The sequence below is a fragment of the Pyricularia grisea genome (genome assembly GCF_004355905.1).
Source record: "Pyricularia grisea strain NI907 chromosome Unknown Pyricularia_grisea_NI907_Scaffold_4, whole genome shotgun sequence".
Taxonomy (NCBI): Eukaryota; Fungi; Ascomycota; class Sordariomycetes; order Magnaporthales; family Pyriculariaceae; genus Pyricularia; species Pyricularia grisea.
In genome coordinates this window covers 3,060,780-3,087,371 of record NW_022156718.1, presented here as the reverse complement: position 1 = coordinate 3,087,371, position 26,592 = coordinate 3,060,780, and the positions used below count along the sequence as shown (strand labels likewise).

Sequence of the window (26,592 nt, the reverse complement as noted above, 5' to 3'; positions counted from 1 at the left end):
GCACATAACTTTGAACGTTGACTTCACAACTGATTTCGAACCTTTATGCGTTGATACAGCCAAGCACGGGACTATTTCCCACGAGAAAACATCACCTTATCATACGATTGATCATTCACGCGAGATTCTGTCTTACACGAGGGAACGGACATAGCTGGCGCCTAGTTAGGTACCATAGTTTAATTAGCTTACAGCCGCACGAGGCTTACATTGAGAATACCTTCGGCCTGACTGAGATCATTCAGCACCTCCTTGGTAATTTCTCCATCAACGCCAAGAATCATGAGTGCCTCGTTGTCATGTTCGCCAACACGGCCCCCATTCTTACCACCTTGCTGCGTCTGCTGGTCGTCTAGAGCAAGACCCGCGACCTGCATGAAGCGGATGTTGATAGAGTGCCTGCCCAAGACGCTACCGACATTGCCAATCTTTCCAGGCTCGTCGTAGTTGTGCAAGATGAGCATCATACCCTCGGGTGTGAAGTTGGCGTTGAAGCGGCCCAGTCTGCTGATGTAGACGCTCTGCCCGCTAACATATCCCTCAATCACATGTTGATCTTCATCACCAGCGCCACCAACTCTGAGGGTAACAAGACTGGCATATACCTGGTCACTGGACTCGCGCGTATGCGTCTCGTTCACCGCGATTCCTTTCTCCTTGGCAATGAGCATTGCGTTGACGATATTCACGTCCCGGCCGCCTGAGTCGCTGATACTAGACACCAGACCTTTTATCAGAGCCGCAAAGAGAGGGCGCGTGTTAGAGATGGACGCCAGGTCGCCTTGGTAGTTGAGCTCAAAACGTCGACTGCCCATCGTACGGCCGCCCCTGGATCCACCGAAATGCTGTGTGTAAAGCCCTCCCATTCTTTCGATGAGGCGCACAAAAGGCTGCAGCTTGCGATATTCGTCTGGCAGGATAAGGGGTGCGTTTACGGCAGCTGTGGGGAGCCCGCCTCGCAATATCTCCAGAACCTGCGCGCACACATCAAGTGAAACGTTCTCTTGAGCTTCGATGGTTGACGCTCCGAGATGCGGCGTTGCCACAACTTTTGGGTGCGCCGCCAGTCTTGCCGCGGAGGATTCGGGCTCGGGAGGCTCCGACGTAAAGACATCAATGCCGGCTCCCGCGATCCAACCCTCGTCCAGAGCGCGGATCAGCGCTTCCTCGTTATAAACTCCTCCCCTGGCAACATTTAGCACGCGTGCCGTCGGCTTCATCTTTTGGAACTCTGCCTCTCCAAGGAGGTTGAGTGTGCTGGCGAGCAAAGGGGTGTGGATGGTCAAAAAGTCGACGGCTGGCAACAGTTCTTCAAGCGAGCTGACCAACTTGACCTGCGCCTGCTTGGCAAGGTCCTCACTCGCATACGGATCGAGGGCTATGACCTTCATCCCCAGGCCAGTCGCCATGCGTGCCACCCGGATGCCGACCTTTCCCAGCCCGATGACGCCGAGCGTCTTACGACCAACCTCTACGCCAACCAGCTTTCCACGCTCCCACTTGCGCTCCTTTAGGGTGCTGTCAGCCCTACCGACGTTACGCGCCGTGGCAAGGAGCAGCGCAACGGTGTGTTCGGCTGCGGCGACGATGTTGCCCGCAGGCGAGTTGACGACGATGATGCCTTGCTTAGTGGCGGCATCGACGTCGATGTTGTCAACACCCACGCCGGCCCTGGCTACCACTCGCAGCTTTGTGGCTGCCGAAAGGACTTGAGCCGTCACCTTGGTCTCGGAGCGGACGATTAGGCCGTGGTAGTTTGGGATGATTTCGAGGAGCTCCTCGGCCGAGAGCCCCTGTCTCTTGTCAATGTCGTAAAGGCCCGTGAGCATGGCCAGGCCATCGGGCGAGACCTTTTCCGGGACTAGAATACGGGGCCGATTCCCGTTGATGGTTGGGGAGGCGGGGGCCGAGTCCACTATTGCCGAGGGCGCCATGGCTGGCTATTGGGGCCGGAGGAAGCGGGGTTACAAAGTGGTTGCTAGTCTTGACTGGAATATGGATTAAGAAAGACCCCTTTTCATGTCAAGTCTGTCTCTTCTATGGCTGATGTACTCCAGTGAGAGGTTGATATTCCCCCAAGCTGTATAGTCCACAGCCGTGTTTACAGAAGTTAAGAGTTGTACGTTTGGTGAAGCATTGAGTTCAGATCGGTTCCCGGGGAACCTTAAGTAGCAGCAACGCGGAGGCATGGTGCGACGAAGGTACAAAGTCAAATTGTTTTGTTCCCTTGGCACCAAGCAGCACGCCCTGTCATCCCGTTCACCAACAGCAGCAACAACGGTCACCCCAAGGATCCCATGGACAATCGTCTATCCAGTCAAAGATGCTGATAATCACTCCATGACACTAATTGCTTCACCTAATACGAAAAAGAGGAGAAGGGGGGACCATTCATTCATCTATCTACCTCTGGAGTAACCACGGAAATGGTGGTGGTGTGCATATGTACATGTTGTGTGTGTGTGTGTGTGTGGGTATCTTACTTTTTGTGACGTCGCCCTCTTTTGTTTTGAATACCCTTTGGAGCTTCAGGAGCTGTTCAGATCAAAACCGTCCCATCCAACCATCCCCAAACAGCATACAACCGGACCGGTCGGGGGTAGACGCCATGCATAATTAACAATGGTGTCGTCCTACTGCAACCCATACCCCTCATTTCTGGTTGTATTTATTTCCCATTCAGTCCCAAGTCTTTCTTTTTCCCCCCACGTTCAGCTCCCACGATATATTCCCGGCTAATGCAAGTTTCTTTCTTAGCTCAGCACGCGACGTTGCACATCTTTTTTCTGGCTTGCGCGGGCGTCCGTTCCCCGCTCGTGCCGGCTGCTACCTCCGCAGCTATTGTGGCATATTTGCCCTTCCACGGGGAAAACGGCTCTTTTCTTTTTAGGGGGGTTGCATCGAGCTTAGTTCTCTAGTTTTGCGGCCTTGAGACTTTGGAAAATGCTTGATGGGTCGCTTTGGGACTATGGAAAAGTGGCGAGCGCTTCTTTTGTCGTCACTTGTCTCACTGAGGGGTATTGGTCCAACTTTGCTAGTCTGGAACGAGGCACTACACTGAAGCTATTTGAGCATTTTGCAAATGCAGAAAGACTTGTTGGACTTGGGGTTTGAAGGATCATAATACTGAATAATTTTAAGGATTGCTTCACTCGTCATAGTTCTAGGTCTAAAGCTTTACACGTCTCAAATGATATCCATAAAATGCGTCCTGTACACTTACCTTAAACGGTAATCGAACGCCTTGCTCCAGATTATCAGAACATACCATACGCGAGACGAAAGAAACAACCAAAACTCACTCATACTCAAGCATTGTTCGCGCTATGCCAAACTACTAGTAAAGACATTATAAAAAAGACAAACAACAAACACATCAACACATTCTTGTGTAGGCATACCGTGTACTCTGCCATACCGTAACTCCAATCTTCCCATGTCCGTTCCCGTGTCCCATAAGTTCCCACCCATGTATGCATGCCGTATACTGTGTCATACCGTGAACTCGTGACAAAAAGTTTTTGTGGTTAACCAAGGACCGCCTGCCAAAGGCAGGATTCCGTAAATCCCTTCCATGGCCCATCCCGTCTTTGCTTATAATACCACAGCAAACCAACGAGGACACCGTGAGGGAAACAAAATGAACAGAATTATGTATATAAACGAAACAGACACAAAGAGGGGAAAATTCCCCCAAGGAAAAAAATAAAAATAAAAAAACCGTAAACGCCATGCCATGCTGATCTTTCGTGTTCGTCTCCCAAAAATCGTTGCCTGGTATCGTTCAAAAGTTGATGTCAAGAATGCTGAGGTATTTGGAAGAACAGTTTATCATCGTGTATGTCGAAACAAAAGACTAGCGCCCCGTGTATTCGTCCTGTTATTAAGCCTTGTCGAACCAGGTCTCCATCCAAGTAACCTGCCTTGAATGTTGCATCAAAAGAAGTAAAAAAACTGACCAATAAGTCAAGATGCGTATCGGGTGTATATAGTGTGGCTTTTTGTGGCGGTAACTGGCTTTTTTAAGCCAGGACTTTGAAGTTGTCGCAATATCAGTTGATAATTGCCAGGACGTCAGACCAAAGTGCGCCTTATAATGTTCGTGGATGCGGTCCTCGCCATTTGAACTTTCGGACCTCAAGGGGATCGTCTCAAGGTCCCTTCTGTTCGTCCTTCTCCTTTTCAGCATCGGATCCGCTAGCCTCTTTGCTTTCAATCGGGTCTTTCTCAAAGAACCAGCCTCCCCTCTCCCAACAGCCGGGTTCATAAAGACAGTCATTCCTCACGGCCGAATCACCAATGCCGGTAAGCAGAGTCTCCAGACGTTTAAAGTCGATGGGCTTCAGAATCCAGCCGTCGAAACCTGCCTCGATGTATGTCGACTTCTTAGACTCCAATAGCGAAGCCGACACGGCAATAATGGGAATTTTCCTTCCGGATGTGGTAGATTCACCCTCGGGCTTTGTCTCATCTTCGACTTCAAAGGCACGAATCATCTTGGTGCTATCTAGACCATCGACAATCGGCATCTACTCAGGTGGTTAGAGAATTTGTCCATACATACTACGCATCACCGGTATACGAAACTCACCTGCATATCCATCAGAATCACATCAAAGGAGCTGGGTAACTCCTTGTATACAGATGCACAATCGGCACCGTTGACCGTGTGAGAAACAACATGGCCGGCCTTCTCTAATCGCTTTCTCAACAACTTCATGTTGATCGGATCATCTTCGGCGCAGAGAACCCTTAGTGGGGCTTGATATTCCGAAGGAGCCGCAGTGCTGACTGAATGCGCGTCGGAACTCCTGGGCGGCTTGGAGCTGTCATCTGGCAGTTCAAAGAGTACGCCAGACGTCTGGCTCTGGTGTGGTCGCTGGGGACGATCGTGAAGTTCGTCATCGTCGGCAATCCTGACAGGCTTTATGGGCATCTTTGCATCTGTCACATATTGCATCCCCACTGGAGCGTCTGTCGATGTGGTCATGGCGCCATCCGCACGGTGAGCTGAGGAACGACCCAGACTATCAGACCTCCTGGTTGCCGTCGGACTGATCGATGCTCTTCGACTGTGAGGGCTGGGTCCTGCCTGGTAATAGGCGCCCTTTGAATTCCGACGCTCAAGACCGATCCGTTGCGAGTCTGGCTCGCCAAACTCAAGGGGCAGCTGGATTGCGTCGATCAAACGGTCCGCATCGCTCATGTTGCTCTTAGTACTACCCTTGCTCCTCACGCTGGTCCTGCTCTTGAGACTAGATTTGCTGTTGCCACTATTGCGACTAGTGATACTGGCCGCATCCTCAAAGCTCCTCTTTGACGACGGGCCATGGAAGAGTTGAGTCTCATTCACAACAGGTGCGCCATCAATCAGTGTGACCTCCCCTTCGAGACGGCCAGTACCCGATAACGACACGGTGTTCGATTCTGTGACCGAATGCACTGCGACGCTGCTCCCATCCTGCGACATTGGTGAGTCGTCCGTCGGCATGTCAAAGGGGAACTGCATTACGAATCTGGAGCCCTTGCCGACTTCCGACTTGAGACGCAGCTGTCCATTCATGTTTCGAACGATTCTGCCCACGACTGCTATGCCGAGACCTAGAGTTCTAGGCGACTGTGTCTCGTTGGATTCGGTCGTGTCTGGACCGCTTGCATCCAACGGCTGAGTATCATCGATGCTGACCTGCTCAAGGTCGCGGAAGAGCGCGTCAAGTTGAGCATTTGACATGCCTGAGCCTGTATCCTGAACCGCAATCTCGACCTTGACCTTGTGCTGCTCGACATCCACCTCGACGACGTAGAATTCGATCCTGACAGAGCCTTGCGACGTGTGTTGGACGGCATTGGCCGTAACATTGGCGACGGCCTGCCTGACCTTGCGTTGATCACCATACACCGCCCTTGGCAAGCCGGGATGCTCAATAACCTCGTAGCCAATGCCTTTGCGCCTGGCATCCGAGGTAAAGGGCTCCGTTGCCTCGTGGATACAGGCTGGAAGATCGAATATCTCATCTTTGATGAGCTCCTGGCCCTCTTCTGCCTTGGTAAGGTCGAGAAGGTCGTTGATGACGTAGATGAGAGATTTCGATGCAGAATGTGATTTAGATAGGTTGTCCCTGGTTTCTTGGTCAAGAGACCCTTCGAGGGCGATTTCTAGGTAGTTGATGATGGCATTCAAGGGCGTCCTGACTTCGTGAGCAGAATTGGCGAGAAGCAGCTTTGTGAGCTTGCTGCTCTGAAGCGCAGCCTCCTTTTGCCTCCAGACCTCGATGAATTTACCTGAATCGGATTAGCAACACGCATGTTTATCTTGACGTATCTGATGAATCCATCCAGTCGATCCACCACACCTGGGTACTTACCATATACTAAGCAGAGAACGGCCGCCGTTTCGACCTGTTCTTCAGACCAATCTCTGCATTTGCCCACCACCGTCTCGTGCCATACTTTGAAACTCTTCCTCGGCTCTAGATAATGTTGTGTACCTTCCTGGACAACCTTTTCGTACGGATTGCCCGCCCATTTGACTTGCCGGACCTGACCCTGACGGAAAAACACTATAAAATCGTTTCCACCAACGCTGAGCGGGACATAAAGGCACCCGGCGATCATTTGAAATCCCGGGGCATACCTAAGGTCCGCAAAGTCCACGGTAAGGTCCTGGCTCGTCAAAACCGCCGTGTACTTCTTCACGCGCAGGTACTCAAGTAAGACTAGAATTTCCTGTGTCGATTCGGGCTTGCCGAGGATCTTGGTCTCGCCCCTAATCGAGACTGCTCCAAAGTCGGCGTCAAACAGCTTCAAGAGATCATCGGATGACGCTACAATGTATCCCGATGGGTTCTTGTCAGTGGGTACCGTGTTGATGAGCTTCCTGGCTTGAAGCCTGGATGCATATGACAGTCTCTCGATATTTCGAGAGGCAGTATCTCCCACGAGGCGACACATCTTCCTGATAGGAAACGAGACGCGCATTCCTCTCGGCCCATATGAGTGACAGGCTATCAGGCCCCACAACTCATCGAATGCCTTGATAGATATCGACATGGACGAACGCACAGCCATGTTGCCGAGGTACTTGAGATGAATTGGGGACATTGCCCTAAGGTAAGAATGGGTCAGGTCCAAAGGCTTGTCGAGATCTTCGGTTGACCGACAGACCAGGCGCGCCGTTGGTTGATCCCGATCATATAGCAAGCGGACCTTGTTGATCTTATATAGGTCACGAGCCTGTTTCGGGATATCAGATGCAGGGAAGTGAAGGCCTTTGTAAAGATCCCTCGTCTGGGCCGTGTCGACAAGCTCCGTGACCACACGGCCGTTGAACTCGGCGTCGAACTGGTATATCATGACACGGTGGAAGCCGGTCAGCTCGGTAATAATACCGACAAGAATTTTGAGGAATTTCTCCAGGTTGTCGGCGGTTGCGAGCTGCTCTTGTACTTGCGACATGATATCAAAAATCTGCATGGCGCCAGCCTCACCCCTTCGCTTACGAGCACTTCGCAAAACTCTGATAGGCTTGCTCAAAACCTCGGTGCTCTCCATGAGCTCCTCCGCCGTGGGGTTCGCCTGCAACGTGTCTGTCGGCATCTCTGGAGTGGCCTCACCCGGTGGCCTCAAAGGGTTCGCCTCATCATCATCTAGCTCGAATTCGCAGACAACCATTTCGGGACGATTCGGGTTGATGTGCATAGCACACCAGAGCTTGACAGGCTTTATCCTCGTGTTTTGTTGTTTTGGGTGACGAATGGAAATGCTGAACACTTCAGGCCCATTAGCTTCCGGATTTGCTTCTTCGTCCCTGATAAAGTCCATATGATCCTGCATGTTTTCGGCTTGCTCGTCGCTGAGAATGTCAAAGAAGTTTTCCAAACTAAACAGTCTTTGCGGGGAATATCCCAAAATTTGCTTCGTGTTCTCGCTCGCGTAGCGCACCAGGTGACAGCCGTTCTCGTCCTCGGTAAGGGCGACCAACGCTCCGAAGCCTTGTACTGCCCCGGGCGCATGAATAGGCTCGTCCTCGCAGCGTTCAAGTTTTCCAGACCTTCCCGTGATGACAGCATGACCCTCCGCAGTAACCACATGCTCGAACCTCACAGTCGTCAAGCCTTCATCCACCGATTCGCCGGCTGCCGATTGCCCTTCACTGGGCTCACTGGCCTTTGCTGCCGCCGGGATGGATTGCGAATTTTCACCTTCATCTTCCGATGAATCATCGTCTAAGGAAAGTGGTACCGGCTCAACAAAGGTAGTATGGCGACTGAGGTCCCCATGGGTGCTCAGGACAGTTCCAGTGCCGGTATTTCGCCTCTGTCTTCTCCCTGGCTCAGCTCCACTGACACGTTCGCTAGGCGATGTCACAGTGGAAGAGCTAGGCTCCTCACTGGCAGGCCCTGGACGCCTGCCAGGACCTGCAAGTTCCATAAACGACCTTAGAGCTCCTCGAGGTGACTGCGGGGTGTCTTCATGACTGTGACGTTGCGGGAAATAATCCGACTGTTCTCCTGAGTGACCCGAGTTATCGACGGTTAGAACCGATCTTATGGGAAACACTCGGTCATCTCCATAGGCATGACCAAGCTGCCTGTCCGAGTTTGAACTCCATGATGATATGCTAGGAGTGCCATTCCCTGCGGTTCCAGCAATAGTTGTAGCAAAGGGGTCGATCTGCGTCGGCGTCGGACTGCTGATCATAGACATGCCCGCGGTCTCTGTGGAGTTTGTAGGAGACGGCACGCCTGAGAGTATGTCCGGGGTGCTTCTGCGGCTCTCCGGTTGGGAATATATGTCAGGGCATTGTTGCACCTCCGCTGCGGGGGTCGCATCGCCCGCGGCGGGCTTGTGACCCAGGTCCATATGGGGACAGCCGGGTACTAATAGGTGACGGTCGATCGGCGTAGTGTCGAAGATGCAGACGTTGGTCGCAGCGAAACGTAATATATTGAAGGGATTCCAAGCGTTTGATTTGTGTGTGACTACCAAATAGCGATCGATCGACCAGGCCGTATGCGATCTATAGAATATAGGACGTTTGTGGAGATCGAGTCGGTGGAAAGGAGGGGCTCGGCGATAGCAAGGTGGGAGCTAAGTCTAGAATGCGTCGCCAGGGGGGTTCGGGGTCGTGGGTGCTGTGCTGTGCTTTGCTTTGCTGTGCTATGCCATGCGTGCGAAGCATGCGGTATTGCAGCGGTGCGGTGCGGTTCAATGCAGTGGCGGTACGAGAGAGGGCGCCGCCTTGCCTTCTCTATGGCTACTGTGGCCCAGTCGCAGTCGAGGGAGAAGTTTTGGGGGGATTTTTTGGTGGCCCCGCCAGGTGGTACTGTACTGTATGCGCCGATCACTTACTTGCCCGAGACAGGAAGTGAGCTGCGTAGGCAGCCAGGCGAGCGGGTTGGGAAACAAGCACTCGGATCGGCGAAGTGGCAAAACATAGCGGGTTGCGTTGTCTACCCTATGTTGTACCGGTATACATTACCGTTGACCGGGGGTTAGGGGGAAGGTAGGCGGAAGGCGGTCGGTGGTCGGCGGTCAGAAAAGAGGGCCTGGTAGGGCTAGACCGAGGGCGAAAAAAAAAATAGCGATGAAGAAATCAACCATAAAATTCGAAATGCAACTCTGAGATTGACGTTGTCTGCAGAGCTCCAATGTCGGTGGACTCTATGGGGCAGTTAACTGGGTATTAGGTGCAGGTGATTTTTGACGAGGTGAAAGGATATTCCTGCTTGTCTGACCAGGTAGGTAGGGTGTTGTAGTACGTACTCGGTCGGTAGTGGCGCGATTGTGGTTGGGTGGTGACGGGTGCAGGTTGTCGGGCAAATCAAAGTTGAGTGAGTGAATGAGCTTTCGACCAGTCTGCTGGTTCATGTCCCCGCGTCTCTGATGGCGAATTCAATTGCAATTTGACTGAGCGTGCCAAGTGCCAAGTGCGTTGCCCGTTACGTGCATGGTGATTCGCGGGTGTCTTTTTCGAAGCTAGCTACAGTAGCATAGAAGCCCAGCAAATTTCCCGGCAAGCAAGACAGTCATTCTAGACAGTCACGAGTCTCTTTTTTTTTTTTTTTCGTCCCAGGTATTTTGTTGACTATCCCTGTGTCCTATTGTAAATATGCTCTTGATATATTCCAGACCAAGCCACAGAGAGATACGATCTTGACAATCATTGACTGGTATCCGCAAACCAGGGTTTTATGACGAACGGGGATATTTCCATAAGTGGCACGTTTAAGAGCCCCATTTGGTGGTTTCTTTTACGCCATCCACTGGTCCTTGCTGACTCGAGCGGGCTTTTTTCTCTTTCTCTCTCATTTAGAGCTATTTTCACACCGGTGGTAATTACAATACGGCGTATTTAACATGTTAACGGACGGCAGGGTCCTCAGCGCGGTTGGGGTGTAACCCGACAGCGTATGTTGGGGGGTCAAACCCTGTAACAGCCCTGTGCCGCCCCGAGGCTTTAGTCTCTCCAACGATACCATAAGTCCTCGAAACACCGCTAGTCAAATGTGGTCTAACGCACACCAACACGCAAGTGCTGCCACTAATTACTCCGTAGCTTTCGGGCAGGATGGGAGATGCAGGATGTCGCCTGCCGTTACACTTGTAGTGATTTTATCCTTGGATGATCCTTTTGGAGCTTGGGGCAAGCAAAATGGACAGAAACCGGAGACGTTGATTGACAAAGGAATCTAGACTGTGGTCCGCCGTTCTTGCCCCTGTGGATCGCCCGTCCAGGGATCGTCCTCAGTCGGTCAGGTTACAGTTGAGATCAAACTCTGTTGGATTGGATGGAAATGGGGACATACCGGTGAGAATACTCCGTCAAGATTGATAAAGTTTTCTTTTTTTTTTGCTAGGAATGACCACCTATCAAGACATAATGTATCATGGTAAATCATGAAGGTTTTCGTTGCAACTTTTTGAATCTAGGAGGTTATACAGCTTCCTAACGTCTACTAAACATGCCCACCTTGCCACTTCTCGTCCCAATATACTGTACTCACGCTATGCTCTCAGGTGGACCAAGCTTGTCGCATTGAATTTAGCCGGCCGGCAGGCAGCCTACGGCAGGCAAAGGAGGCGATTCAATCGCACACCCACCACAGGGCTGATTTGGTTACTTTTTTGTCCCTTCCTTTTTTTATCTTGCCTTTCGATGTAGAGTACAACAACGATCCGACGAGTAAGGATGCGCCTCTGCAGAAATGGCGGCGACAGAAGCAATTAATGGGCTCACCCGTGCTACGTACTCATGCCACTTTTTTTTCTTCCTCACTTCTGTAGTTGGGTTTGTTTATGTTTTGGATTGTAATGAAATAGCAAGTTCGAGGCAAATTACGCGGCATCTAGCTACCGAGTATGATAGATAGTAATCCAGTATTAGCCAGCCAGCCAGCCAGCCGATTAATGATGGGATGGCAAAGATTTCTCGCCACTCGGGCTTTCTTACCGTACTGTAATGTGTGACAACCGTACATTACTGTTATCGCACTTTACTCAAGCTTGGACACCGCAAGTTCAAGAGCCCTTTTGTCAAACAGTGGGTGAGTGGACCTTGGGCGCACAAACTCCCCCACTGTTTATCTCATTTTCATTCCCCATTCTCCTGGCCCTACAATGCCATGTTTGTTCATGCATTACCTATCATGTAGCTTGACAATTGGCATTAGCATAAATTCATATGGTATGGTATTACTAGTTACGGAAGTTCCCTTTCGCATGGATTTTTGCCATCCGGACGTTTGGCTCCATGATGTCGTACATGTTACCGTCGGGCTGGTCCGGTTAATGCAGACTTCCCATGACGTCACGTCACTCGCATCAGAAGCACGACAGCTGACTTTATTCAGCTTGGGCAGCATTTGGTAGACAGCTCCATAGCTTTCTGTTCATCCAATCCATAACATTTCTCATACCTGCCTACCCCTGTCGATGTTACCTTTCATTTCGTGGTTTTTTTCCTTCTTCGACTTAGCTTCTTATCGAAGTTCAGGCGACGCGTTTGCTTTATTTGCGCTCAACTTACGCTTATTCCCGACAGTAACAAGTGAGAACATCCCTCTCTCTAACATCACACAATATAACATTAGACCAATTTGGTAGTGATAAACTTATCTTACAAGTCTGGTTCGGCTTCTTTTTAAATTGCAGTAGAATAAAATATGCAATGTTAGTGATTGTCCTGTTTCTTTCAGTAATCTTTGTGGCTTGTTATATTAAATATTGAGGTTTCAAAGACATTTGGACAATCACTTCAAAATAAACAATCAGTCGCTCTGCCGACTATTTGTTAAACATTGTAAGCTTTGTGATTGGTGTGCATTGTTCCGATTCATTTCATTGTTCAACTGCTTTGTACTGTTCCTGTCCATTTATCAACATGTTGTTGACGGCTCACTTAGCTTTACAGAACGACATGTATAAAATATAAGTATTCGCCATGCATCATGACAACACTACTCTCGTTGCCCTACTCGAATCATACCAAATCATCAAAACACAGGTAAGTGAACTAAAACCCCTACACAGAAGACCAAAAAAAGTCCCGGTGACTCGCTTCAGGTTTAGAGGGTTTCAGTACATTTCCTATCCTTTCCCCGGATTTTTCCACCCAATCTCTTAAAATCTTCCTCCGTCATGTCTACCATCTCAAGCCCAACCGCCACTCAGCACATCCAGCGTGATGCTGACGGCGACGTTCAGATGATGGATGCATATCCCCCAGTCCAGTGTCAGGTGGATACGGATGAAGACGATAGGACGTCCAATGCCACCACCCTCATCGAAAACCACGACGATCGTGAAATGGACGCCGACGGCGATGTGGAGATGACAGACGCCTATGCGCTCGATCAAGAGGACAAGGACAAAAATGTGGAGATCAAAAGCAGCAGGAGCAGCAGCACGACCAGCGCGTCTTCTTCCGTTGGCAGGACCACGGACGTCGATTCGGTCAAGAAAATTGAGCGCTGGGCCGAGACCGCTTCGGTCCCGAGCGCCGCACTAACCAAGCCCGCCGCCGTCAAGTCGGTCAGCATCAACGTTGGTCTTCTTAGAGTCCAATACGACTCCGAGGAAGGACACATCGACATCCAGGGCTACTAACACCAACGCGGTCTCTAGAATCTGCTGCATGGCGTCTTTTTTCCCACAAGGTAAGTTAGAGTGCTTGTAATTTATCATTGCAGCTAACTATGATACAAAGAATCAGATGTTCTAGGTAAAACAAAAAAACCCTTATTACTTTCATGGCCAATTATAATGTGATCCTCTCTTCGTATCGTGCGTATTGCAGTGACTAAGGGGTTCTAGCTCAGGACTAGTCCGGTACCCGACCACAAGCTCACCCCAAACCCAACCCCCGTTTACTTTGTTTACAGATGAGACTTTGATAACGAGATCAGATCGATCAAGCGCGAACTACCCGATGGCAGCGCTTGGGGCAACATTGGTCAAAAGTCCCCGCCAACCTGACCCCGATTCCCACACCAACTGCCTCCCATCACGAGGGTTCATCCGATCTCTCCCAAAGGGTTTTGCTTGGGGTCCCACAGTCGACGGTTGGGATGTCTCTCACGCGACATGCGCCCTCAGAATCAGACCAACCTATCGAATTGGGATGAACCACTTCATCTGGCTTTTGAGTTTGTGGAAACACGTACTAAGCCCGGGAGAGCAATAGATACGAGTCGCAAATGTTTACCAGCTTTTTTCTTCCTCAGGTAAACAACATGGTATTTTTTATTTCTTTTTCTTTTCTTTTCTTACTCTTAGCTCCGACCTCGGCGAGCGCGACGCGATTATTCATCCCTCCAGGCTTCTTTGCTTCTTTTGTCTGCTCCTCAACTAGGCAGCAGCGTCCGCGCTACGCACTAGGGTTACCGGGTGCTTGATCTGGATTCTGTGCTGAGCGGCGAACCCGTACTCCATTCCGGTGTCACTATTGACACACCGGGAGGATCCGAATTATAGGAGGTTTATAGCCGCACGCTATAGGATTGACAGGAATTCGATCAGACACCGCTAACATGACCAAACTCCAATCTGAAAAAATGCCTTGACAGGATCATACAAAGAACAGGTGCGTGCGTAAGATTACACACCGTTTGTTAGGGTAAGGGATCCAAAGTATCAAGCGAACCATTCAATGCCAGACTAGTAGAGTCTAAAAAGAAAGAGAAAGAAAAAGCACAAGTGGGGGGGCTTAGGGACAAGCACTAGCACCGATCACCACAGTTATCTCGATTGCCAAGAATAAAGGTCATTAAAAGATCTCGTTTGATCCAGCTTAGTTACAATTATTTACAAAGTGGAAGAAGGTAGTGGCAACAAATTGAGACAGAAGCTAGAAGTAAACAGACAAATATCTAGATATCTTAAACCCTCCTCCATATGCACAAATTTATCAAGAAAATACAAACATACAACTCAGTCGTAATACGAAACCGTCGTTAAGCAGCGCCATACTGCTAGGTAGGTAACCAAGAAAGAGAAAAAAGTCCACGGTCCAAGTATCAAGTAAGTAAAGCGTGTAGCTTTTGCAGTCCGCTTCGCCGTAAGCACGATAGCCAAGGTAACTGAGATGAGAAATGATGCGCCCGTGAACGTGTTTGACAAACGATATCAACGCTTCACGACACAAAACAACAATCGCACTTCTCATCCACCTTCCTTGTCCACGCATGTCCGACTATGCCCAAGTCTCCTGGCATGTCATGCTAGTTATCTTGATCTTCAACATCAGCGTATGTTCGTCTTGTCACTGCCCCCAATATAAGAAATATGTACTGAAAAATCCGCTGAGAAGTAAAACGCCGTCATGAGAATGCCTCAGAATAGACATAATGCTCAAGCTGTATGCAAACAAAAAAATGGTAGCGTTTGACCGCATCCAAACGAATGGCAAATGATCGCCACGAGTTTCTTTTTTTCTTTTTTATCGTCCCGAGAATACCGCCCTGCGCCATTGTAATGTAGACATGTATGAATATAAGCGAACGACAATGACCATTCCTATGCTATGAAACCCGTGACCCACCCAGACTTTTTAAAGAAATCGACACCAAACCAAGAGTATGTATAGACAGTAAAGGACATATATAGGTTGAGTCAAGGAAAGAAGAAGCTCAAAGTCGCTATCGTAGGGCTACCGAGGGGGGTCCCAGGGCAAGCCGTTCGGTTCCGGAACGGATGACAGGTCTGCCATTGGGGGAATGACGGGTGCTACCTCGGGCATCCAGTACAACGCATCTTCGGTGAACGCAGCACCGATTGGCCCTGCAGCAGTGAGACCGCTATCATCAAGCGGAGTTTCAATGTACTTGTGGCCATTGAGACTGCCTTCTTGGCTGCTCTTCGGAACCTCACTGGGATAGTCCGGAATCTCGTAAGCTGACAAGCCAGTGCCAGTGCTACCAGGTCCCAGGATCCCGGTGGCTCCATAGCTACCCATAGCGACGGCATTTCCAAAACCGCTCGATATGTCATAATCATCGGCTGTCGGTCCCATAAAATCTTCGACTTCAGAGACATCACCGGAAGTGGTCGTTGCCAACGTCGGAGCTTGGTCAGAGCCATTGAAGTCGAATCCGCCTGCGCTGCTATAGCCCCCGTGCGCATCGTAGCTGGACGGAGTGAACTTATCGCCAACAGTGTCTGCATAATAGTCCAGGCTGTCCCACTGGCTCCATTCGATTTGAGGCTGCAAGCCGGCGCTAAAGCATGCAGGTTCAAAATCCAGGCCGGCACTGAACAGGGCATCGCAAGGGGTGCTTTGGGAAGCCTGGGAAGCGTAGCTCGGATATTGAATCACCGATAAGTCCAGCGGCCTTAATGAAGAGTTCAGCTGAGTGAATCCAGAAGGACCTCCGCCGCTTGCCAGTAATGGAGAAGCCGTTTCCGACTTGACTTTGCGGGACGTATCAAGACTGTCGGTCAAAACGGTAGTATCGCGAATGCCATCACTTGCGCTCTGAAGCGAATTTACACGTTTCAGCTGGTACGGCTCGCATTTGGATGAGGCCTTTGCGTGCCTGTACGTCGGCCTGTGTTTGCCATTCTCGTCGAAGCTGAGCTTGCCGTCCGAGTGTATCGTGTTCGCCCTTCTCCTGACACGCGGAGTGCCCTTGATACTCGGAGGCTTGCTTGAGGTCCTCGAGATGGATTTCTCGGGCTCATCCGAGTCGGATTCTGGTACGGGATCGAGCGACGGTGCATCCTTCTTGTGTGAACAGGAACAACGACCGCCATGGTTGCAGCAGCAGCTGTCTGTGACAAGAAAATCGGACCTGTTAGCTCAGCCAGCCATACAAGCAGACAACTCCAAGGGCCAAACGGGAAGACACGCACCCCTATGACCCTCTAATGTTGGCTGCAAGTGGGCGCATTTGTGTGTTTTCTCTCCACAGTCGCATTTGACGTGTGATGCTCGAGACTTTCGCATAGAGCGGCAATGCTGACATTGTGACACGGGGCGGCCTTTCTTGTTAATGTGTTGGAGCGGGCGTTCTGCAACCGGTGGGTGTGGCTTTCGTTAGCGCTTCGTTTGGAGATCTCTGTGGCACCGCACGGCATGCCCGGGACGATTTTCCATTGCTTCGACGCGCGCGAATGAGAGCGCTAGGCTATGGGGTACGTTCGCAAATTTTCATGGCTGCAGGTAAGATAAGGGGGGAGGGGTGTGTTTGTTGGAGGTAGGCAGGGTAGGTGACGGATTTGGAGAGACGGTAAATTGGAGAAGCCGGGAAATTCTGGCGCATAGTGTGCCTCAACTCACCCGAATGCTGGCAGTTGCTGACCCGGTGACCGCGAACACAGGCCTCGCAAGCCCACTTCTCGCCGTCGATAATCATTTCGTCGAATAGCAAAATAAAAACGGGAACCGGTCTTGTTTGTTTTTGCTTTGAAGAATTTGAAGCAGTGAAATCCGATAAGATGCGCTTTCAGGATCGTGCTGATGAGGTTGTGTAGACTCAACAACGGTAGGCGCAGTCGCAGTAAAATTTGGTATTTCGGTAGTCGAATTTGTGTCGACGAAATCGCTTCGGCTGGAGATGCGTTGTCGCGTCGCGTATGGAATCAGATATGAAGAGGTACCGACGAGGTCGAGCAGAGTCGACGGAGTTCTGCAGCAATTTCAAAGGTGGCGTGCAGGTAGCAGACGGATGGAGCCCCAGCTGCACATCGAAGTGTTGTTTGGGTCTCAGAGGTGGGGGGTATTGATGGCGAGGATGGGGGCAGAATCAAGATTGAAAGGAACAAAGAAGCACGCGGGGAAGAAAGGAGACGCTGGCCGGCTATTCAAGAAGACATGATGCGGTCGGGTTGCGTTGCGAAGCAAAACAAAAAGCCGTCGAACTGAGTATAAGGACTGATGCCTCAGCTTGCTGTAAAATGGAAGCCTTCGGGTGATGCGACGGCTGATTGATGTGGAAGACAGAACCGAATGGGCGAACCACAGACAAGGGAGTGGAGACCTTTACTTCCTTGTTCTGAGACTTAGGGTTTTGCTATCTCAGCAGGTCGTAAAACTGAGGCTCCCGTCGCTCAGTCAGGAGGTGGCGGTTGACAGGATTGCAAGGTCGCGCGTTGAAATCCGCCTGTGCTCTCTCTATTTGGTGCCTGATGGGGTAGTAACAATATGTTGCGCTCTGGTGCGTTCGGACCTGTCGCGAGTAGGTAGCAGCGTGGTACAGTGATGGTAGATGAGGGGCCCGAGACGGCCGGGGTAGCAGAGTTATCAATCGCAATTGCAGCCACCGCACGTTGCTTCTGTGTTGTCCGCAGTCGGCTTCGGCAGCATGGGCGAACGGGTTTGGAGTCCGGTGATGGCAGGCTGACCTACCAGTAACGCAACAAGAAGTAATTGCGTAAAACTGGAGAATAAAAAATAAAACGGGATGGATCAAAAAATAAAAAAATAAATAAAAATGAAAAATGAAAAATAAAAATAAAAATCCGAGGGGGGAAGCTAGCCAGGTACAGGCAAAAACTGTTCCAAGCGCCCCCGGGGTGTGTGTCGGATTGGCTGTCCCTGCCTCAAAAGTGCGGAATCTTGATTGCGGCGACACCAGGGATAGGATCCACTCGAGTGAATGGGTCTCTAAGTCGGCAAAATGCAAAATGGGAATCGGCAGCAGCAGCTTGACTCGCCTCACGGTCCGATTGTCCCTGAGCGATTCGGCAAGCCGGGCTTGCGGCTCGCTGGAGGTGGGCGACTGTTGACGAGCCAGAAAAAAATGACAAAAATTGTGGTAAAGCGAAAGATTAAGGAGGACACACCGGGACGGTTATGGTGTGTAAGTCTCACAGGTAGGTGCTAAAATTTGGTTGATGTTTTGACAAACTGTGCAATAAAGCTATGGGTGGTTTTGAGTGTTTGCGAGAAGAAGAAGAAAAAAAAAGAAAGAAAAAAAAAAAGACTGAGAATTTGTTGGTGGAAAATAACTAGCCAAAGAGTAATGTTTGTTCTGTTATTTTGCTCGTACCAAGAAATGGGTTTTTTCTTTCTATATTTTCTCGTAAAAAAAGAAATGAAAGGCAGATGAGGATGCACTGCTCGATCTCGGCTTGGTTTCAACAAATTTTTTAATTTTTTATCCTCTGGTCAAGAGGCCGTGACGTCGAGCTTGTGGGCGGCAGGATAATTGATTGATCGATGTTTCTCAGGCTGGTCTGACTCTGCCCGCGGAGGGCTAGACTACCTAGACTAGGTACCCGCGGGGAGGATCGTCACAGCCCGGCATCTCAGAAATAGAACCGGTTTTGGGCTGAACCGAGGCGGGAAGGGGGGCAAAACAGGTGGGTAGTTGGATGAACTTGGTTCGATGAGTAATAGGTAGAGAAGGAGGAAGAGCTAGAAGAAAAGGGAGCAGAACAAGTTCTTTTAAAAAAAAAAACCACCAAGGAAGGCATGTGCTATATACATAAGCTACGACTGGAGCGGCTTGGTGTAGTAACCGCGATACACCTTGAATGGCGTGTTCACCTACAAGTACCTACCTACCTACCTACCTTACCTACCAATCTAGGCACTTGTAAATGGGCAAGCCTTGTTAGGTAGGTAGGATAATGGTATGGTTGGTGTGCAACGCAGCCTATAGCATGTATCGTACAGTAGTAGGATTACCACCTGGGCAAGCTGGGCTAGTGAGAAACGAGAAATGAATGCATGGTGACAGGACACGGGATGCGTGGGATGGAATGGAAGGATGGAACAGTGATCGGAATTGGGAAACCCCAGCATTGCATCCATCCATGGAAACAGAGCCGAGTGCCATCCCATGCCAAGCCTCTTGTTCGCTTGCATCCAAGGCTGGCTGGAAAACTGGGGTGGTTTGTGTTCAACGCCTTGCCTCACGCTACTCAATACAAGGCGGGTACATCCGGGTCTAAGAGAACACAGCGGTTAGGATTTGTCCCGCCCAAGTACGCAATCGTGTGCGGCCGCGTGACTTTCTGTGCCTGGCGGCTACATGATCTCTACTGTAGTATCCAGCCGGCGGTAGTCGGTACTTTACTGTAGCGTTGTGCCTGGGATACTTGGTTCATGTGCAACAATTAGATGCTCGATCAACCAAGTAACTGATCCGGGATCAGTTGTACGCTGAAATATGCCAAGCCGTTTGTCCGACAACCGCCGGTGTTTCCCGACTTGAAATAGGGGGATGACTGTTTGTTGGTGGTGTACAGTCCAAATTCAGAAGTGTGTGTGGATGCTTAAGAATTTTCTCCTACGGAAATGGCGAGGTGTTAGAGAGACAGACAGCCAATACTTTAGTCGGTACAGGTCGGGCCGTCAAAATCTCTTCAACTTTACCATACTTCGACTACTTTCGACAGGTGCAAACGCATTGCAACCCCCGGGGTCGGCCGAGGACTTGCCCAATTCGAAAAGTTCCGATGGGCCAGCTCTGATGGCGATGACGGTCTAATGGTTGCCCACGTGCTGCTACTATTACAGACACCCAACTGAAAAATTCTTCCTTTATCAATCAAGCTTGCCCTATACTAGTCTAGCAAAACCGTCACATTCCCATTGCCTCCCTCCATCTCGTAAAATGTTCTTTTGTTTAATTCGCATATCAAAGAACATTCACACTCACAGTAACCATACCACCGGGATATTGCCATGTCATCATTCTTATTCACCCCCGTCCACCCGTAACGTCGGCTATCGTGCCCCCCTCGAGTCCACCGTGGGGCTATTTCTACCAGTCAATTGGTGCGCTGCAACCCATAAACTGCAGGTCACTCCATTCAGTAACATTTCTCCACTGAAGGGTGGGGTGCATCGGTGATGCATTTGCGGCAGGCCCATCTCCGTCACGATTTTTGCCATTCGAAGCCAGCCAAGGCCAGTCCTGCGCCTAGGTTCTCTTGGGGGAGTAGGTGGGGAAAGATGCACAAGGAAAAGAAAAAAAAATATGGACTCCACTGGCACGCAGCCAAGGGTACAACATTTTTCCCTTTTACCCCCACCATTAATCACATCATCAATGGGAAACCCTTGAAAGCTGGACCAGACCCCTCCATCTATCCAGCCCACCAAAGCCCACACTGGCAAGACTGGTTGACTGGCTTGTATGGGTTGCAACCATGCTGCCCCCTAATTGGTGTTTCAGAGAAGGGAAAGGTGTTTTTTTTCCCTCCATCTCTCACCGAACCAGGGCCGATTAACTCCCCTGTCAGGTTGACTTCTCCAACAAAAAGACTCCAATCTGGCATAGTCTACCTAGTTCTAGACTACCCCCCACAGGTACATACTATGGTACATACCGGGGCGGTGCAGAGTGTCATGAAAAGTTATGTATGTACTCCGCCTGCATCTGCCAGCAGCTGTCATCCGATTTTGAAATGACGGGCGTACAGACGAACAGGTCAACGATTCCCGTTCCCCTCATGTTCCTTCTCGCTCATATGCGCCAGAGGAATTTACTGCGAAATGACGCCGAGGCGCCCTCAATCCCGACAATCGCGGGGACATACAGCGGTACGACTCACCACTCATGGCAAAATTTTTACAAAGTGTAATGCCGTCGGTTTCCCTGCAAACACCCCGACGGCCCCGTTATCGACCAGAACTGGCCAACCCAAATCCCCACCCAAGCCACCGAACATGACTCTATACGAACATCCAATGACATCGAGTCTGCCGTGAGCCAACCATCAGTCATAGACGCTCTTCGCGGGTTCGGGGAGAGGGGAAGGCAGTGCTAGAGGCCTGATTCGACATGTGGGATTAAGCCAATATCAGCAGACCAGTCGCAATTCTATTGTGTGGTTGTAATCCCATATCAGTGCGATGAGTCCATTCAATGCAGGCTCATCGGTATGAATCCCTGGGTATATCATGGCGTCCGCCAACGTGGGGGTTGAACCAACTGCCGGGACATGTCCGATTTTGTTCTCCGTGGGAAACTGCAGCATGTCAGTTGACAACTATCACGATGGAGGCTCGCCATTGCTTTATGGGCATTTCGTGCGTACTGGTGACCGCCAATCTTGACGGTTAGGCGCCCCGCAGACATATTCTGCTGCCGATGCCAGTGAGCCAAGTTTATGTCTGCAAGCCGCATCGTCATGTTCATAAACATGCATGCGACACTGGCAAGATTGATTTGCCGGGCCGAGATTTTTTTAAGAATGGAAATGATACAGACCGACTGAATTCATGGTCACACTCAACGTACTTCGGTCGTATTCGATTAATTCACTGCGGTGGGATCCAGACTTGAGTTCTTGTGGCGTTCGGGGGGAAGCCCAATAAGTGCCGCGAAGCGACAATCTTGTCTACTGTGCACCCAACAAAGACGTCGGCAGTAATACCACACATTTTTAGAGCACTATACTACCACATTGCCAGACTTTTATACGGCACAGCAAGGGCTGCGAGAAGAAATAAAGTGCCATTGGCCGAGATCCCCGACAGTCCTTACCGCTCCATAGCCTATAGCTCACCACTAAGCAGGACCACGTCGGGATTGGCACTCGCACCTAAAAGTAGCGAGGCGACGATTGGCGAGGTATCTCTGTCCACAAGCCAGACACACAAGGACAAGGGCAACCAGGCGCCGCGGCGACGGCGGTTTCACGTTGCTTCACAAGAATTGCTCTGCCTCGCGTGCCAAGCCTTACACAAGTACAACGTTCCATCAAGCTCACAGACGACAGCAATGCACTGCCAAGGCTGAGAAGTCTGTTCAAAACACAAAATAAACTGGTTAAGATTCCCCGGGATTTCACTTTGTTTGTGAGAGATACGGTATCATTGCGAGGACCGGGGGGGTCTGTGATGGATCGTTTTGCAGGCCTGTTGGATCTGATGGGTGACAAAGAAGAGCGTGGGTGTAGTAGGTAGAGAGACTGTTTTGTTATGACTATCTAATATTCCCTCGGTTGTTGGCACCGTCTCGCCCGCATCCCTTCTATCGTGCTTCTAGAAAATTTAATCTATCTGTGAAAAGCCCTACCAGGGTTGGATTTACCAGACAAGTTCAGCCGTGAGCACTAGCTTCCTGGAGGCTGAATTCCACCCCCACGTCGCTGTGCTGATATGCTATTTGTCCACACCATTTAGCCAGAAGACAAAAGAGTTAGACATACATCTTGGTCATCCTTGGGTGGTATCTTGTTGGATCCTTCGTTTTACCAACCCCCGCGAGTTAAACCAGGGTTGCCAGCCTTTACGATTTTCTGTTTTTTTAAATTTTAAGTTGAACTCAGCTTTGTCTCTTTCGCTGTCTTCCCTTATCAATCAAATTTATATGCATATGCAAACAGTTATGCTGCCCCCCAGACCAACAATCGGAAAGCTAACAACTTTACATACTAATCTAGGTCTAGCCCAGTTCTCGTCACGCAACCAAGTAGCCGATCTGCATCCGTGTGACGCCATTTCTTTTTCCTCGTCAACTCACCGGTTGTCAACGGCCCTTTCATTGCTCACATGAGATCTTTAGCCAACTCAATCACCGATGTTTTATTCCCGAGTCGACAAGGCATACAGATTTAGGTCGTCAGCTTCTGGCGCTATGCCCGCCACATTTCATAAAAAAAAGCCTAATAAACCTCCGGTATGGGCTGTCAAAAGTACAAAGACGTAAGTAGCTAATGGGAGCGAGGACGCCACTCACTCTGTTCCCCGGTTTCTCGTGACTGGTTTTTTCTTTCTTTTTTCTTCAGTCCCGTGTTCGGTGACAGACTGGGGAAGGCCAGGATTTCTTGATAGCAGCGACGGAGGGAAGGCGCATCTTACAGAGGAAAAAAAAAAAAGCTGACATGGTATTGTACGTAAAAAGGAGCTGACCTGTTATCATGGTGCGTGATTGTTAACCTTGACACTTTTTGTGAGGTTGTGCAGAGGAACACAAAGAGTTTTGCAGAACTGCAGAATGCACAAAAATCAAGGTAATGCAAAAACTGTTCCCATCAATCACTTCTTTCGGAACACGCGTCACAAAGAGTTGCATCAACGTCAGGCAGAACTTGTATGAAATTAAGAACCACGAGACAACGTGAATAGCATGGAAAAGTTCTCAGAATTGGGTGCAAAAAATATACCGCAAGAATTAAAGTAATTACTAAATATCAATTCGAATACTGGGTATTAATCTTGGTTGTCCGATACCGACGCCCCAAACCAGAAAGGCCCATCCATAATGTATATAATTCCAAACAGGGAGGAAACTTGAAAGTGCTCAGCACCTGACGACTACTGCCGTCCACCGCGATGTGAAGACCTCGGACCATGCATACCGCCCCGGTCGGTCTGCATCCGTCTACTTATGGCCTTGGACGAAACACCTGCGCCAATCTCAATATCCGGTTCCTCAACCACCATGCCTGTCGAGATAGGTTTGCCACCCGTGCCGCCGAATGGCGCCGTCAGCATCCACTTCTTGTCCGCCTCAGTTAACCTATGAATCGGGATGACACTGATGCCCTTGGCGTAATCGCTGCAGTCTCGTGGACCAAATCCAACGCCCCAGCGCGTTCTGAGGTGGTGATCTGGGCTTCGATACTCCATCATGCCGTCCTTAGCAGCTTCCGCGTCCTTGCGCGTCAACATCTTCACGAAGCCGTGGCGCTTGTCCCGGTTGACAATGCAAGTCTGAACCTCGCCAAAGTTGCTGAAGATGCTACGAAGCTCGCTTTCAGAGCATGTTACACCTCCAATAAATAGTGTTCTGCTCAAAACTGTAGTTGCGGAAGATTGTTAGACATGGGTCAAGAGAGAAAAGGGCCAAGAACACTTGCTTGACAAGGAAAATTTCTTACCTCGTATGTTGTTTTCAGGCAGCGAAGGGTCAAACTCAATGTAACGCTCTGATGGCCGGCGGGAATTTCCGTTCCGTCCCTGGGGTGAACGCTGACGGTAATCCGAGTGGCTATCCCTGCCACCGTTGTCCCGATCATTAGCTCCATAGCCTTGGTCCCAGCGATTGCGGCCTGGAGAGCGCGAGCGAGAACGACCCCTGTATCCTCCAGGCGACCTCTGACGATCTCTATCATGTGACTCAGAAGGCCGGTTCATGTTTGCATTCCAAGCTCCTACGCCATAGCCTCCGGCTCCAGTCGGGGCCTGGAATTGCGGAGGAACAGCAGGGTTGTTGTGACCAGTACCAGTTGTAAGCTGCTGTACGATAGCCGTGACCATATCAGGTGCGATGCCTTGGGATAGTAGCGTCTGAATCAGAAGCACTTGTTGCGCGGCAACATTAGGGTCGTCCTGTGGCGCAGGAGCCGCTGGGAAACCGCTTTGTTGACTACTGGCAGCAGGAGCAGGTGGCATGTACGGAGGAACCGGCGGCATTGCGCCATACTGTCCAGGAAACTGGAAGGGCAGAGCAGGTGGTGCAGCTACGGGCGGCTGTTGTGTTGTTGGAAATCCAAAAGGCATAGCTCCAGGAGCACCTTGGGCCTGACCTGCCGCAGCGGCAAGTGCTTGAGGCAACAAACTGCTACTTGTGGCCGGCGCTGCTGCCGGTGTAACATACGGGGCAGGTGCGGATGTCGCCGCTGGGGCCGCAATACTAGGATTACTTGAAGCAGCCGATGCATTCTGACGAGCAAGATTTGCCAACGTCTCCATGATGTCAGGAATAGCTGGTGGTGGAGCAGGGGCTACTGAGCTGGAAGTCTTCATCATAGCAGCAAAAGCCCCAGGAGGTGGGCTACCTGGGGGAGTGGTTGAGACCCCTGAAGCTCGCAAAGAGCTGGTTAGTAAACTCGGCCTCCACGGGAGCATACGGTAGGCAACACAATCAGATCCTGGGCAAGGCCTCGACTTACTTGGCGCGTCCAGCTTGGTCTTCCAACCCTCCAACATAACCGTCGGGAAAGTTTGTCCCTTTTCCCAAATGTCGACTAGTTTACGTATTTTTTCCTGAGAAGTAGCAGAAGGGTCCTTGATGTTAGGCTAGATCAATCTACGATTGTTGCAAATACAGAGGGGGAGCGCGTGAAGTAGGGGTAAGGGAAGGGAGCAACAATAGGAAGATGAAGATGAAAGATTTGTGCAGAGCATTTGAGGAGTAGACAGTCAACAGGGCGGTATGCTCTTGTCATCTTGTGGTCACAGGCTCAAAAGCTAGTGGGCGACATCTACAAGCGTGTCCTGGACGACTGGCTACTGAATGCGTCTTCTCCACGTATGCTGCGTTTCGCTGCGTTGCGTTGCGTACCTTTTGATCATCTGGAGCAGAACCCAGAATGTCGTTCATGAACGAGGGCATCAACTCGGTCACTCTATGCACACCAGCGGCAAAAGTGCCGTCATCGGCCGCGCTGCTGATTGCTTGGCCTGTTTGCCTGGCCTGTTCCATCCATTTTCGTGTTACAGAGTCTACGACGTAGAGAACACCGAGCTTATGGGTTCCGGGTGTACGCTTGAAATGCGTAAAGAGCTTCTGGATGAGGACCGATTCGGACTAAAGAGGAGTGGACAAAATGAATGAAGTGGTTAGTTTCTGGGCATCATTCGATTCTACGAATCAGTTCAATCAGTGTCACCAGGCTTACCTTGACGTTTCCGACGCACAGCGCCGTAATCTCTTTGATCTTTGAGCCAGATACTCCTGGTGGTTTGAGGGCTTGCATGGCCATGAGGTTCGCCTCCAAATCTGCTACGGGCGACGCCATCTTTGCTTGATTGCGCTGCTCAAGTCGCGTGGCGTGTCTGTCTCCTACGCCGTTTCCAAGCGTAAAGTTACGACGGAAAATTCACGCGCACCGCAGATCACTGATCCAAAATTATACGATGGCGACGATTACGATAATACCGCTCCTACGTTACGAGGTTTTCGCGAGAAGTGGATGTCGTTTGTCGGGGGAAGATGGATGATTTTCTATGTGCCGTGGTTGGAAATGCAGTGGCGACGGGAAGGGAGATGGGGGATTTTGGGAAGCGTGACAGGTTCAAACGCAACTGGTCTTTGATGAAACCCACATATGGTTGCCCTTGGTCCCCGCCTTTTAGCTAAAATTTCAGCTCTACTCGATTCACGTGCCCGAGCACGTGTAATGATGAGCTTAGCAACCAGCCACTTTGTGGATTCATGCGACGGGAAAAAACCGAATCCGTGCTATTCC

At 50.4% G+C, this 26,592-nt stretch overlaps 6 protein-coding genes across 6 annotated transcripts; 1 reads left to right on the top strand and 5 right to left on the bottom strand.

The window, feature by feature from the left end:
- Nucleotides 1-188: 188 nt before the first annotated feature.
- On the bottom strand, nt 189-1,934 carry PgNI_07624 (uncharacterized protein; the record flags this gene model as incomplete). Its single annotated transcript, XM_031127634.1, has 1 exon — nt 189-1,934. The coding sequence occupies one exon, from the start codon at nt 1,932-1,934 to the stop codon at nt 189-191; it is 1,746 nt and encodes a 581-aa protein (XP_030981035.1).
- A 1,448-nt stretch (nt 1,935-3,382) lies between these two features.
- PgNI_07623 (uncharacterized protein) lies at nt 3,383-8,862 on the bottom strand (the record flags this gene model as incomplete). Its single annotated transcript, XM_031127633.1, has 3 exons — nt 3,383-4,529; nt 4,592-6,282; nt 6,366-8,862. 3 exons carry the CDS (start codon nt 8,860-8,862, stop codon nt 4,152-4,154), a joined length of 4,566 nt encoding a protein of 1,521 aa, XP_030980509.1. The 3' UTR covers nt 3,383-4,151.
- A 3,777-nt stretch (nt 8,863-12,639) lies between these two features.
- Nucleotides 12,640-13,107, top strand: PgNI_07622 (uncharacterized protein; the record flags this gene model as incomplete). Its single annotated transcript, XM_031127632.1, has 1 exon — nt 12,640-13,107. One exon carries the CDS (start codon nt 12,640-12,642, stop codon nt 13,105-13,107), a length of 468 nt encoding a protein of 155 aa, XP_030980508.1.
- A 1,170-nt stretch (nt 13,108-14,277) lies between these two features.
- PgNI_07621 (uncharacterized protein) lies at nt 14,278-18,459 on the bottom strand. Its single transcript, XM_031127631.1, has 3 exons — nt 16,778-18,459; nt 16,351-16,509; nt 14,278-16,269 (listed from the first exon to the last, which is right to left on the bottom strand). The coding sequence occupies exons 1-3, from the start codon at nt 16,851-16,853 to the stop codon at nt 15,149-15,151; spliced, it is 1,356 nt and encodes a 451-aa protein (XP_030981032.1). The 5' UTR covers nt 16,854-18,459; the 3' UTR covers nt 14,278-15,148.
- Nucleotides 18,460-21,444: 2,985 nt separating this feature from the next.
- PgNI_07620 (uncharacterized protein) lies at nt 21,445-21,835 on the bottom strand (the record flags this gene model as incomplete). The annotated part of the gene is made up of 3 exons (XM_031127630.1): nt 21,445-21,466; nt 21,490-21,606; nt 21,717-21,835. 3 exons carry the CDS (start codon nt 21,833-21,835, stop codon nt 21,445-21,447), a joined length of 258 nt encoding a protein of 85 aa, XP_030981031.1.
- A 725-nt stretch (nt 21,836-22,560) lies between these two features.
- Nucleotides 22,561-26,416, bottom strand: PgNI_07619 (uncharacterized protein). The gene is made up of 6 exons (XM_031127629.1): nt 26,023-26,416; nt 25,686-25,931; nt 25,294-25,420; nt 24,280-25,179; nt 23,304-24,198; nt 22,561-23,109 (listed from the first exon to the last, which is right to left on the bottom strand). The coding sequence occupies exons 1-5, from the start codon at nt 26,140-26,142 to the stop codon at nt 23,714-23,716; spliced, it is 1,878 nt and encodes a 625-aa protein (XP_030981705.1). The 5' UTR covers nt 26,143-26,416; the 3' UTR covers nt 22,561-23,109; nt 23,304-23,713.
- Between the last annotated feature and the right edge of the window lie 176 nt (nt 26,417-26,592).